General features: G+C 34.6%; 2 protein-coding genes and 2 non-coding genes across 4 annotated transcripts in view; 3 read left to right on the plus strand and 1 right to left on the minus strand.

Moving 5' to 3' along the window:
* Positions 1-15,555, plus strand: part of LOC138711999 (probable G-protein coupled receptor No18) — a 1,860,709-nt gene that overhangs the window by 554,556 nt on the left and 1,290,598 nt on the right. The window lies entirely within an intron of this gene.
* On the minus strand, positions 5,158-5,231 carry TRNAS-GCU (transfer RNA serine (anticodon GCU)). The gene has a single exon. It is a non-coding gene; the product is annotated as a tRNA-Ser (tRNA).
* TRNAS-GCU (transfer RNA serine (anticodon GCU)) lies at positions 5,491-5,564 on the plus strand. Its single transcript has one exon. It is a non-coding gene; the product is annotated as a tRNA-Ser (tRNA).
* On the plus strand, positions 9,248-14,233 carry LOC138711576 (uncharacterized). Its single transcript, XM_069842733.1, has 3 exons — positions 9,248-9,623; positions 9,834-9,999; positions 12,473-14,233. The coding sequence occupies exons 1-3, from the start codon at positions 9,479-9,481 to the stop codon at positions 12,831-12,833; spliced, it is 672 nt and encodes a 223-aa protein (XP_069698834.1). The 5' UTR covers positions 9,248-9,478; the 3' UTR covers positions 12,834-14,233.

A 15,555-nucleotide genomic window follows, 5' to 3' on the forward strand; every position in this document is an offset into this window, starting at 1 on the left:
TTAAAAACTTAAAAAATTGGGTTATGTTAATTTATTTCATATTAAAAACAAGCTTATGCAGTGCATTTATATCGTAAATAGATAGCCACCATACTAGGCCTGTGTATAAATAAATTGGTGTAATTATTTGCACATTAGGTAAATGGTACTAAATTTCTGATATTAATTTAAAGTCGTTTTATTTAATAACATTAATTAATTTACCCTAGGTATCATTTAGCAATTCTAAACGTTAGGCCTTTTTAAATCTATATTAGTTTTTCTATTGATATAAATATTAATACATTTTGAACATTTTTTGATAGTATTTTCAAGAATTTGAGTTGGGCTGATTACTTGGTTGGGTTTTTTCCGAGGTTTTCTCCAACCATAAGGCGAATGTCACGTAATCTATGGCGAATTCTCGGCCTCATCTCGCCAAATACCATTTTGCTATCACCAATCCCATTGACACTAAATAACCTAGTGGTTGATACAGTGTCGTTAAATGACCAAGTACAAAAAAAAGACGTCAAATATAGGCTACATTGAAGTTACAAAATCTTGTGGTGGCGAAGAATTTAAAGTGTCTGTGATGTCCAAGGAAGGGAAGTACTACAAATGGTTGACATATTGGTATATTCGTCACATGACATTACACAGGAAATATCACCACATATGGTTGTAAACAACCGTGGATATTTTAAATTTAAAAGTGTATTTTAGTGTAATCTAGTGTTGTTTTGTATAATAAGAACTGTAGGCATAGTCTTCCACAAGAAGTGATGTATTTATAGTGCATTTAAAACAATTAGTAACCAACATGACAGAAATGTTCGTGTGTCACGTTCGTGTGTCACAACACATTTGCAATATTTTGTTTCTTAATGGCACTGTTAATTTTTTTTAAAGTTCGTGATTTAGCAGTTACATGTACTACACAAGTGTCTTAATTGTTTGGAAAACAACTGAATTCATTTATGTCATTTGGCACAATAATATGAACATTTTCCATTTTGGTAATAAATCTAGTGGCAAGAAAATGTTCGTGTGTCACAATATACAATATTTAATATTTTTTGCATTATTAATTATTTCTTTTCATTAAGAATTTTTCTTTATATTTAGGAATACTTATGTTAAAAGACAGTAATGTCTTTTTCATGAATTACTAAGTATTTAATTAAAAATCCTGTGAAGATCATAGTTAGGTACTTAAAAAATGTTACGTGTGTCACTATGGAATGACCCATAAGTTATTGTTGTTTATTGTAACCAATACTGAGTTCAGCATATAGAAGAACATTTTTTTGTTCGAAATGAACATCCAGTATATGCCATTCCTCTCCTGACGCACAGGTAGGTTTCACGAGATAAAGAATGGCCTATAACTTACTCCTTGCATTCAGATAAAGATTTAATGATGCTGACAAACTGTTTAATTATGCAGATTTTGTTTTTTTATTTGGTATAATTTAAAATATTGACAAAACTATTAATCTGTAAAGACATTAATTTTGTAAATAATGTTGTAAATCTGCTCCATATGACTTATAAATGAAGATATTTTAGTATTCAAATATTTATTTCATATTATCATAATTTACTTAACCAAATTTCTTATTTTGACAAAACTGTATTCATATTGTGCTGGTCTGTATTCATAAAACCAGGTCTAACTCTTCCATGTTGTGATTTCCGTTTTCTCGGCATTTCATAGTAACTTTCAAAAACCAATTTTTATGCCAATAGAGATTAATTCTGAATGCACTACACTTTTGACGTCTGAAAAAACAGTGAACATGAATTTATTGCTGAGAATTGATTTCTGAAGTTTTTGATCCTATGATCCCTTGTGACTGTACACCATGACATTCTCTTGTTCTTTGGCGATAATGATGCACACAACTTTGATCGTCCCTGGTAACATTTTTAAGAAATTTACGCCTTGACGTTCACATCGCACCAGAAGCCAACGACTTGCTTTATCACTTTTATTTCATATCTGGAGTCAGCATTCGATATTTCCATCGCCTGCAAGTCTTCGGGTAGCCTGTATCTCCAATTGTTTGCACTCAATCATGTGAAATGGTAGTTTTATTATGCCAGCTGTTGTTGACAAACACTGCCACTCTTCAGTTAATTCGTCAACATGATGCCGGGGTGCCTCTTCAGAAGCGGTTCGTGGCCTTCTGCTCCGTTCTTTATCACTCAGCTTGACAGTCATTTCCTGCTTTCTTCGACAAACAGGTGCAGTCCAACTTCGAGATGCACTGATGTCTAAATATACTACTCCATAAACAACTTTAATCGAAGATACGTTTTCTTGAGTTAAGAACTGGATCATTGCATGCAGTTTCATTCGCCATGTTTATGATCGTATTTTAGAGCTCTTTACAGTCAAGAGTTTGGAACTTGGCCATATGACGCGGGAAAGTCTATCAGTCTGGATGCAAAGTAGTTTGTACTCCTGTGCGCCTTTTTAATAAATTGAATGGAAGGTATTACTTTTGAGCACGGTCCCTTGTAAAAATAGGCTTAGTATTATTTCAAGATTTTTTTTATTATTAACAACTTACTTACTTTCTTACTTGCATATTTACTTACTTACTTACTTACTTACAAATGGCTTTTAAGGAACCCGGAGATTCATTGTCGCCCTCACATAAGCCCGCTATCGGTCCCTATCCTGAGCAAGATTAATCCAATTCCTACAATCATATCCCACCTTCCTCAAATCCATTTTTATATTATCCTCCCATCTACGTCTCGACCTCCCCAAAGGTCTCCCAACTAACACTGTATATGAATTTTTGGATTCGCCCATACGAGCTACATGTCCTGCCTCTTTCAAATGTCTGGATTTAATGTTCCTAATCATGTCAGGTGAGATGAAGAATACAACGCATACAGTTCTGCGTTGTGTAACTTTCTTCATTATCTTGTAGCTTCATCCATCTTAGCCCCAACTATTTTCCTTAGAACCTTATTATCAAACAACCTTAATATCTGTTCCTCTCTCAAAGTGAGAGTCCAAGTTTCACAACCATACATAACAACCGGTAATATAACCGTTTAATAAATTCTAACTTTCAGATTTTTTGACAGCAGACTAGATGACAGAAGCTTCTCAACCGAATAATAATAGGCATTTCCCATAACTATTCTGCGTTTAATTTCCTCCCGAGTGTGATTTATATTAAATATATTTTGTTACTATTGCTCCAAGATATTTCAGCACGGCATGCCGGGTCGTGGGGTTGCAAATAGAGGAGATGGCCTCCAGGTATGGATTGTAGCTGCGAATATATTGAATAAACAGCCGTGGACAGCCGATAAGGGGTGGTCCTCCAGCTTGGAAGTTGGGCGAATTGCTAACAACCCATCACCGTAAAAAACAGCTTGTTACGAAACCAAACAATAAGCCTCGGAATTTATAACAGCTACTTACATAAATATGCCTCCTGTTTTTCTTCTTGAAAATATTATTTTGATAAAAAGGTTTTTACAGTTTTGTAGTTTTTGCGTACATTTTTTAACATTCCCGATCTTAATTACAATTTTTACTACTCTATACCGAATGGCAACATTAGGAGTAAACCAAAATTAATTATGAAGCAGCATAAATAATATTGCGCCCACTCCTATAAGTTATGTTGTACAATGTGTGGTTTCATAAAATTTTGACTTCAGTGCTCTTAATACCATTATCGTTTGGACTACAGCTGAATGATTATTGGACATGTATCTAGTTTTTTTCCATGTATTACTAGTAAAATAATGAGGATGGTTATAAGCTATTATTTAAATATTTGAAAAGTGTATTATTGTTCAAGGTATATACAATAGTTCTTATTTACAAAGTTTACTTCGTGTGAAAATCAAGGTTTCGACTTCCAATCACGGTTAAATCATTAATATTTCTTATAGACTATGTGATTATTATGTACGTTGTATTAGGACTTAGGTAGAGTCCACGAGACATAGAAGTGCTTATTACGCGGGACATGAAGCATCTCTATCTGCCCAATTAGGCTTTTTCTGCACCTAGGTTTAAATGAGTTGCGTATCGATTGTGCTGCAAGGTAAGCGTATCCATTATTCAACACTTACGCATTCCTTTCCAGCGTTAAAATCCATATACGATAGGCTACTTCTATAGTGATGATCTACCGTATCTCATGTATTTACATGGGTCGCCATATAGCAGTCAGGAAAATCGCAAGGAAGAGTCACTATGATGGGCGATTGATTCGGCGTCACGCAAATACAAGTGGTGCCTTATTTTTCGAGGCGGAGGTGATAAAAAAGGGTATTGAGGAAAGCGTTGGTGGAATGACGAGTGAAAAACGGGAGAATCCTCACAAAAACTCACAATCTTCGCTTAGTCCATCACAAATACTACTCTACCATATTCAAGATTTGAACTTGGATCCGGGGCCGTCAGAGCTGCAAAGGTTGCTTAGGTGGAGATTGTTTGTCGCAACATTTGTACTAATTGGAATTCCAACATATGTCCAAATGGGCTTAGTAAACGCCTGGGAGTAATGAAACTTGCAATGTTATCTCCCCATAGCAATGTAAGCAACGGCCATGAGCTGAAATCACAACTAGGTCATGTATGTTTGTCCACTGTCAATTTAACGTCTTGAGCTTTAAGTAGAGGCTTGACATGGTTTCCATCTCACATCACGCTACGTTTGCTATATCGACCTATTGTATCTGGTTCACGTTGCCCGTAACTCTCTTAAGTCATGAAGTACTGAAATTGCTCCATGAAGCTCATAACCTTTGAGAATTGTTGTCCTTGTCAACATCTGAGTTTTTTTTTCCTTGACTTGAACTAGAGGAACACATGATAGCACTCCTACATGAATAATCGTATTATTGAAAACGGATAAACATGCGTGCCATAAACTGGACAGAATTTCATGATTGTAGCTTTCATACAAATTTCTGAATTAGAATATACTAGTAGCTTGTAATATTGCTTCCAATCTAGATTCTTTAATCGCTGCTATTTTTGAACGCTTCCTGCTTCTAGCATTTAAATCATTTCTTTCCTGCGTGATCTCTCGGGTATATCTATGGAGTATCAGTCCAGACCTTTGTCTCTGATTATATACCAAAGAAACTTCGCGATGAGAATGTAGTTTGAATAATTTCAAGGAAAAATTGTTCCGGGGCCGGGTATCGATCCCGGGACCCTTCGCTTAGCGCGCGAACGCTCTACCGACTGAGCTACCCCAGGAACTATACACGACACCGTCACAATTTTTCCTTTTTTTCCTTTTTTTTTTTTTTTTCAAACCTGCTTTACAGGGAGCTACTACCTGAAAGCCAGATTTGTATAATACATTCGTTACTGGAGGTACGTTAACAGAAAGCCACAATTTAAGTCACGCAGTATTGTGTGCACTCACAGTTGAGTTCTGGCGTCTTGTCAGCTCATGTGAGTTGTGTGGATATAAAAAAAAAAAAAGGAAAAATTGTGACGGTGTCGTGTATAGTTCCTGGGGTAGCTCAATCGGTAGAGCGTTCGCGCGCTAAGCGAAGGGTCCCGGGATCGATACCCGGCCCCGGAACAATTTTTCCTTGAAATTATTCAAACCTGCTTTACAGGGAGCTACTACCTGAAAGCCAGATTTGGAGAATGTAGTTTGTTCGTAATTTTTCTTTAGAAATCCTTTTTTGTGTCACAGGTCTTCTACATGGAACCTTGGTTTCAGCCCACCATCTTTCGAATGGTGACATATCGTGGATTTTATAATTCCATTAAAATCTTGCGATTTTGGCTGGGTTTGAACCCATACTTTTTGGAATCGGACCACTAAGAATGGTTTATAATATAATATAAATACATATAATATATTACTCCTTCTCCATCCCTTCTTATATATCACCCTGTCATCTCCTGCGGTAATCCTGACACCTATCCGTCGAAGTATCGCACTCGGCAAAATATGTTCTTTGTGGGTAGGACGATGAACCTTCGTAGTGTGGATGAAGCAATGAGTAACATAACATAACATAACATAACATAACATAACATAACATAGCATAGCCTAACATAACATATAATATAATATAATATAATATAATACAATATAATATAATATAATATAATATAATATAATATAATATAATATAATATAATATAATATAATATAATATAATATAAAAGTAAAAGTAAATCCGTGGCACTACAGCCCATGAAGGGCCAAGGCCGACCAGCCGGCTACTGGCCTCACGTGCACATGCCGAAACAGAGGTGGACGATCATCCAAAGAGAATGAAGGTATCGTGTGGTTAGCACGATGATCCCTTCAGACGTTACAGATGGTTTACGAAACTGGATTTTCGCTACCTATCGTAGCTCCCCAAGTGCATCACGATGCTGGGTGGGCACCTGTCCCATACACTGGCAGAAATTTCGTGAGAAAATTTCTTCTCCCATGTGGACTCGAACCAGCGCATATTCCGTAACGCGAGTCCTAGGCAGGATGCCTTAGATCACGACGCTATGGCGCGGGACATAATATAATATAGTATAATATAGTATAATATAATATAATATAATATAATATAATATAATATAATATAATATAATATAATATAATATAATATAATATAGCATAAAGATTAAAGGTTCGAAAGCGAAAAGAGATTTAAATTATATCTTATGTTATATAAATAAATCTATATATATATATATATATATATATATATATATATATTTGAACTGGTAATGGAAATTACGGGAAAACGGCTGAACGGATTTTAATAAATGGCCCCTCATTTTGAAGCTTTGAACCCAAAGTTTTTCGGAAAAATAGTAGTTTTCAGTGAAATGTCAATTTTTCTACATAATTTTCCTATTTTCCAAAATCCATCTGTCGTCAGTTTTGAGAACTAACTAATTGCATTCAGGAGAAGCGAAGCGAGCATCAAATCGGCCGTGTTGCATTTCAGAATAAAACAAAACACACACTACAGTAAACAATATTACACGAAGGCCATGATCTGCAAGAATGCTGACATATTTAGAGCTCAAATTAAATTGGTTATTAAAAACTTAACTTACTAAAAATAATTTACAGGTTCGATTCTGTGGTGTGTAATTTTCTGGATACAGCTGTGTATTGGATATTAAAAACTACAAAACGTGAGGTGGTTTGATGACATTATTACTATTAGAAATGAAATATTATTGTAGTTAATGCCGTGATGTGACTATTTTTCATTAATTATACATATTAATGCTATATTGATGATATGAAAGTGAAACGTTTTGGGATTATATAAGTAAATGTAGAGAATAACTTAAATTAGATCTTGATTTCTATATTTTACTGAGTGGTGGCTATATAGTATGTATAGTATATGTTACTGAAACCTATAAAACTTACGTAAGATAATGATATTATTAAAAATCAAATATTTTTATAGTTATTAATCAAGTGGGGTTGGGTATTTTTCATATATTTAATGGCGGTGTGGTGTAGATATTTATATGCGTAGTTCTCTTCAGTATTGGCTCGAGGGAGAGTATCTTTCATTATTATGAAAGCAAATAACTTTCAGAATGTCTGGTGTTCTTCATTGAAAACAAATCTGAAAAATGTTTATTTGAACGTCTAATTAACTTAGTTTGCAACATTTGCTGCACAAGTCACTAATTATTATAATCATAATCATAATAAAGAAAAAAAACTAAAATTATGGCCTTCTGCGGAAAATATCCTGTGCCTAGCAAAATATGTTTAGATTCAAAAATATTAGAAAGATTAAATTTGTTTGCATATCTCGGATACACATCTTTTTTCGATGAAGTAGACATTTCACAGAAAATTTCTAAATACACTAAAACAATGGGAATAATTAACAACAATATGAAACCTTCCCTAGTTATTATAAATTCTATACAAGGTATTTAGTATCCTCTAGTATTTAATAACAGAAATGAGTACTAGGGGAATTTCCTTGGGGGTAAAGGCAGCGGACATGTAAGACTGACTCCCTACTGCCATTAAATACCTCTTGCCTGTCAAGGTAGGGGCCTTAACCTCTCGCCATACACTGGACCAATTTGGCCTGTCATGGTATTGTTTATAAGGTAATAACTAATAAGAAATAGTCCACACGTGTGGAGCAACGGTCAGCGCGTCTGGCCGCGAAACCAGGCGACCCGGGTTCGATTCCCGGTCGGGGTAAGTTACCTGGTTGAGGTTTTTTCCGGGGTTTTCCCTCAACCCAAGATGAGCAAATGCTGGGTAACTTTCGGTGCTGGACCCCGGACTCATTTCACCGGCATTATCACCTTCATCTCATTCAGACGCTAAATAACCTACATGTTGATAAAGCGTCGTAAAATAACCTACTAAAATAAAAAAATAAAAATAAGAAAGAAGATAGATTGTCGTAAGTCTCAAGTGGAATGTCCAAGTCACACACACATGCAACACTGTCTTCTCCATCCTACATTCATTAAATCACCTGAAAAAGTTTCTACCCTTTCAATTAAAAATAATTCTCATACGAACATTGGTGCTGCCACATTTTGACTATTACGACATTCTACTAACAGATTGAAATTCTAACTTAGCCCAAAGATTGCAGCGCGTTCATAATGCCTCCATACGTTTCATTTTCAACATAATACTTCTTTGTCTAACTATCCCAAGGTGCGTTTTAATTTCTTGTCCTCTTATCACAGCCTGGGTTCTCGTTCTAAAAATGACCCTTTATTATCTATGCCTTGCTGTAAAACAGCTCACTATTCTTCCTCTTTCACAGCATCAGCAATTCGTTTCTGGAACTTCCTACCCAACTCCCCTCAGGAACTGCAATGTAAAAATAAATTGTTTAAACACATGACCAGTACTAATCCATATAACTCGCAATTAGATTTAATTTTCCCGTTTCTTTATCCTATCATGATTGTTGTATGTACGTTTATCATTGAAATTATAAATGTACATTGTAATCTTAATCATTTTTCTGAAAATGTCTTCTTCCTTCCTCATTCATATTTAATTACCCTTTGTGTGTATGGGTGTATATATGTAATTTTCCTTAGTGCTATATAGTTACAATTCACATTTGAATTTGTAATTCTTGTAATTTGTATCACATACCGCTTGCGTATTCATTCAGTTTAACTTCTAGTCCTGTATTTTTTGTAATTATTTAGTATGTTTGCATTATTTTACTCAACTTGTGCTTATATGACTTGAGGTTTTCCCGGCGTTTGATGTAGAATAAAGGCGGCTTCACAATTGCCCGGGAATGGCAACTAGAACGAGAACGGAATCGAGAAAAATCTTGGAAGCTTTATTTTTTAATGTATGGATACACAATTGCTTTCTGGGAACGGTAGACCCTGGAATGAGAAACAAAACTTCACGAAGTTTTAACATTTCCATTCCCGGGATTCTTCTGCGCATGTCAAATCAGTCATTTATTCAATTCCGATTGTCGATTGTTCGTCGAGATTATCATGGCAGCTACGGAATTTGAAGAATTATTAATTTCGTATGTGCAAGAGAAAGAATTCTTATATGACAAGACAAATGTTCAATACAAAAATGTAAGAATAAAAGAAAACGCTTGGTGTACAATCGCAGACATCCTGAATAGTGATGGTAAGTTGGCAATATTACAACATTTTTCTTCTGATTTTGTGAAACTGTACATTTCCTTTCATTTCATTTTATATGTTGATATTATTTATCTATGTTCATATAAAATGCATACACTCAACGTTTAATGTTAATTTGATGATAAATTAATTCTAGTTATATATTTTACTTTCGGAAAGGCGAGAAAATATTAATATATTGCATTATTTTTAGCCGAAACTGTTAAGAAGAAGTGGGACAACCTCAGGGACAGATTTGTGAGAGCCTTGAGGGATTCTACAGCTATCCCCCCTTCTGGTTCTGGGGCTCAACAGAAGAAAAATAATTTCTCCCTTTATAATTCTATGTTGTGGTTGGCACCTTACATTAGGAAGAGGAAGTAAGTATAAATATTTTTGGCACCCACTATTCTAGCTGAAAGCGAATTAAATTTAAGATTCTCGTATATATATATATATATATATATCAGTACTCTATGTATTTCAAACTATAGTTCCAACTAAAATTCTGTTTGATGGCATTAATATTTTAATATTGATACCATGACCAATAAAACCTAACCTAAAACTTACATTATCAAAGGATCATGTAGATAGTCTTCTTTTCTACAAGGCCTACTAAATTATTACACATTACATTAAATTCCACTTTAAATTTTTTATATATGCATTTCTTATGGCATTGTTAATTTCCTATGTACTATAGTTTGTGAACCGTAAGTAATGTCATTAATTCTAGTAGATTATTTCTTTAGTAAAGAGCAACAAAAAAGTCAAATATCTTTTTGCTGTGTTTAGAATAGTTTTCCAGAAAAATGTGCATTTCAAAATAAATGGTTTACGATTTTAAGAGATTGTGCAAGCTGTGTAATCAGTGGGGAGTGCACATAAGCCTCTGTTGTTCTGAACAACCCCTTCACCTGGCTTGTTCTGAAGTTGAAGGTCACTGCCACGTACCTTGTTTTTAACTCATAAAAATACAGCTGATGTTATACCTACTGTATGAGAATGAACACTGCTCACTTCATGTTAAACAAAATCTTGAAAAATTGGAAATAAATTCTACAACCTAATTTTAACGAAATATCCAGAGAATATAGTCAAAAAGATAGGCTACGCTTATTTCAAAATAAATTTAAAACATTAAGAAATATTTCTACACTGCCATTTCAATTAAATAAGCTAAAGAACTAAAACAATAATGATGCTTAGTTCACATTATAAAAAGATTTTGAAACATTTAAAACTCCACAGGCAAAGATAAAAATACGATATTATGCTATTTTACATTAAACGAAAATAAATTAAAAATAATATTCATTTGTAAACTCTTTCAATTTAATTTTAATTATACTATCGGTGAACACAGGCAATACGAAAAGCTTATTTTTACGTTACACAAATCAACTTATTAAAAAAAAAAACTCAATTTGTTTTGCGCAAACATTTTCTTCTGGCAATTAGAAATTATAGTTCCCTCGCACTTTCATTTTAAAGTAATAACTGGTGAACTTATACAACAAACCAAATTTCCCGAGACGTCTTTAAAATCAATCGTATGTGATATGTGTACATTTTTCATTTCTCAACCGTCGTCTCGAACACGCCACCTGTTCAGGTACCTGGCCTACGACAACATATATTTGCCTTTCTGCAGGCAGTATAATATCCTTCACAACGTTCTCACACTGCACTACGTATTAAAATTACGTCTCAGAACGAAAACATACATTTGTTCGGATCAAATTTCTGCACATTCAGAGGACAAACTAAAATTATTTCAGTCATTTATGACCATAATACATTGCTCTCTTAAATTGACTGAGCATATAGGGAATTAATTCAGTAGCTTTCACAAAATATGCTATGAAATGATTCATATAAAATAATTTTTTTCTCGAAAAGGAAGCTAAAAAAGGAGCAAAATGTATTAATCGTTTTTGTTTGAAATATCTCAAAGAATAACCCCTTGAAATTAATGACATTGCTTACGGTTCATTCTGTATATAAGTATAGTATATTATATATATACACTCATACATACAGAGTGAACCGTCAGTAAGTAATATCATTAATCTCAAGTGTTATTGATTTGATTTGATTTTGAGTGTACAGACATACCCTGTAGTAACATCTATAATGTACATCTTGCACTTTGGGAGGTATTTCAGATTCTGGCATTTGTTCATTTCCAGATAGATTTGATAGATCAGAGAGAATGTAACCAATTGCCCAACAACAAGGAAGGACTGTAATTTAAAAATATCAAGATACTTAAAAGAGAATCACAATAAAGGAGAAAAAATGTTCAATGCACAAAAGAAATAAAAAGAATGCTATTTCTCTACATTTTTAGAGTTCTGACTTCTGAGTTGCATTTAGGCCTATATGATCTAAACAATGTTGGAAATATTAATGACAGTATCTTTACAATCTATAGCTCAATTCCAATTTGAAGCAGATAATATTTTATTACTATCTGAAAAGATAAGTTGGCTTAAATATGTGTTCATTCTGATTTTCCTTTTAAAAATGTTTTCCTAATATACAATCTGGTTTCTATTCATTATTAATTGCTGAATTCATTAGAAATTACAATGAGAAATTAACAATCTGTTTTAAGTGTCTGTTAAACAATTTACAATTTATTACAATTGAAAATCTAAATTATTAAATGCCACTCAAATTACAATTAATTAATCTTCATTGTTAACTGATAATTCTATTAAACTTTTCCCAACACATGTTGGATTACATTATTATTGTACTCAAGAAATTCACTGAAATTTTTATAATCTTATGTATATTTTACTGATAATATGTCTGTAAGTCATGACGTTGTTGTTTGCTTAGAATGACTTCAACTATAAGCTCACTAGATGTCACCCCGAGCACAAGTGTTGAGGCTACATCAGAAGCAATACACCTTTCCGATGATGCCAGTACGAGTACAGAATCACCAGCTCCCATGCAGGAAAGTTCCTTAGGTGGAAGTTTCCAAGAGGAATTTCGCCCTAAGAGAGCCAACCTGCACGATACCCTCTCTAAAGTTGTTGATTCTTTTACGTCTTTTGTGGCAACGAGGGAATATTCAGGACCAAGTGACCTCAATTTCATGAAATCTGTACTTGAAGACATGAAAATGATCCCACACAAAGATAAATTTAAATTTAAGAAGGAGGTGTTGGACCTGTTAGAAAAATATATTCCATAAACTGAGACAAGTTATTTTAGATGTTGGTATAAGAGTATTCATAAATTTAAAAAAATAACAATTTTCTGTAATATTTTATTGGATACTTATAAATAATCAAATACTCTGTGTTCCTATTTTTGTGTTCAATAAATACTTTCCATAATGCAATTGAAATATAGTAACATTGACATACTTTAAGTGACCTCAATTTCATGAAATCTGTACTTGAAGACATGAAAATGATCCCACACAAAGATAAATTTAAATTTAAGAAGGAGGTGTTGGACCTGTTAGAAAAATATATTCCATAAACTGAGACAAGTTATTTTAGATGTTGGTGTAAGAGTATTCATAAATTTAAAAAAATAACAATTTTCTGTAATATTTTATTGGATACTTATAAATAATCAAATACTCTGTGTTCCTATTTTTGTGTTCAATAAATACTTTCCATAATGCAATTGAAATATAGTAACATTGACATACTTCTATCTTCCATTGTTTACATATCTATGTTGGTAGGATATTGCTCCAGCATCTGAAACCAAATAATCCGCTAAATTATCCCGTAATTTATAAATTGCCTGAGCAGTAATATTAGATCCCATTCGACCAACTGATCTGAAATTTGTGTCATTTCTTGTGATTTCTCTCCAGTTTCCCAAATTTTGAGATGGGTGCTGGCTGCAAGCTTCTGTTCTCAAATAGTTATGTAAACATAATGTGGCTTTAATTATTGATTCTGCAGTCTTCACTGAACATAACAATGGTTGTCTGTAAACTCTCCATCTACTTGCGAGTATACCGAAACTGTTTTCGATATTTCTCCTAGCCCTAGACAGTCTAAAATTAAAAATATTTTTTTTCTCTCCTAAATATTTACCAGGATAAGGTCGCATAATATACTGCTTTAGAGGAAAAGCCTCATCTGCTACAAAGAAATATGGCATTAAAATATTACTGCCTGGTAGAGTGCGAGGTTCGGGTAGTTCTGCAGATCCATTCTCCAATTTTTTTCCTATTTTACTTCTTCTAAATACACCACCATCGCTTTCAGCGCCATATGCTCCAATGTCAGCCCAGATAAACTTATAGTCTGCATCGCAGCATGCCATTAATATTAAACTGAAAGTGTGTTTATAATTGTAATATATACTACCGGATCTTAAAGGGCACTGGATTTGGACATGTTTTCCATCAATGGCACCTAGAGTATTGGGAAAGTCCCACCTCTCTAGGAAACGTTCACTTATATTTCACCACTCTTCTTTGGTGGGAAACGGAAAATATAAAGGATAAAGTACTTCCCATAAGACATCACAGGTTTCAGCGATCACTTTCGAAACGGTAGACTGCCCAACCCTGAATTCCCAACTCAGATTTAAAAATGAACCACCATGAGCCAGATACTTTAGAGTCATCGCCAATCGAAATTCTGGGCTCAAGCATTCTCGCCTACTCCTCTTGAGTAGCTTGTGTTTCACTAATGATAATATTTTTTCGAAATACTGGGGTTCCATTCTTGTATATTTGTAAAACGCCTCATGATCATGTACCTTTATATATTTGAATATATTCACAAATGCTCCACGCTCATTTCTTTGTTGGTTCATTGGTCGAAACCACCATCTGAAAATAGGGAATACAATGTAACGAACATCATGATGTCGACTAGATAGTAGCACATAACCTTATTAAGAAACGCAGTGCAATGAAGTTCTCATTTTCCACTTTCATACGTATTAAATTTGTGTAAGACGTTAAATGTCTTTTTATTTTACTATAGTGAGTAATATTTACCTTCTTTTAGTGCTCTGAGCGACTAAAACACATATTAAAATAAGTACAAAATATGTGACTAACTCGTCGTCGTCCATCTTGAAACATTAGAATAACGCAGATGCTTCAGCTTTCCGTTCAGTTGTGAATATTAGTATTCCCGTTCTCGTTTCTCGGCTTTTCCTTCTCGTTCTAGTTGCCATTCCCGGGCAATTGTGAAGCCGCCTTAACTCTTCTCGGGTTCTCAGCCAGGTGAGTTGGAGATTTGCTTCCAAGCTTTCGATGGCTAGCTCTGCCATCTTCTTCAGGGAATGAAGTGATGTGGGACCATGTCTAGCCGGTATGTATACAATAGTAGGGCTTCCCACTGCGGGCCAATCAGGAGCTAGTTCTTAGTCCCGATCGCAAGGCGCATTCTGGTTGGTGGAAGCAGTGACCAATCAGGAACTAGTTGCTGGTCCTGACTGTCTGCCGTGTGCTGGTGTCGAAACCCTAGATCATATATGTAACAGATAATTCCTCGCTACGTTAAAATCGGCAGCACTTTGAAGAAAACAACCGCCAGGATCGCCACCCGTCCGCCGTAAACGAACACGAGATGGCAGCACAGTCGCTAATGCAATTCAAATGGGAATTATGACGTGACTCCTTATGTAACAACTAGATGGCAGCGTAGTAAACCTGACAAAAGTTGTTAAGTTCAAAGCCTATAAGCCCGACATATCTGTTAACATATATGATCTAGGTCGAAACGTATTGATGGCAGGTTTCCATGCTGTACTCAGCTGTAGATCCCCGTCTCTGCTGAAATTATTGCCATCTGGTTGGATTTCGATGGCTTCCTTGAGAACCAAGTCCCAGTAACCCAGTGTCTTGTCCAAGATGGTGGTGGCGCCGAAATCTATCTTGTGGCCCGTTTCTAGGCTGTATTGGGCTACTGCAGACTTATCGGGATAATATA

Source organism: Periplaneta americana, chromosome 13 (genome assembly GCF_040183065.1).
Source record: "Periplaneta americana isolate PAMFEO1 chromosome 13, P.americana_PAMFEO1_priV1, whole genome shotgun sequence".
NCBI lineage: Eukaryota > Metazoa > Arthropoda > Insecta > Blattodea > Blattidae > Periplaneta > Periplaneta americana.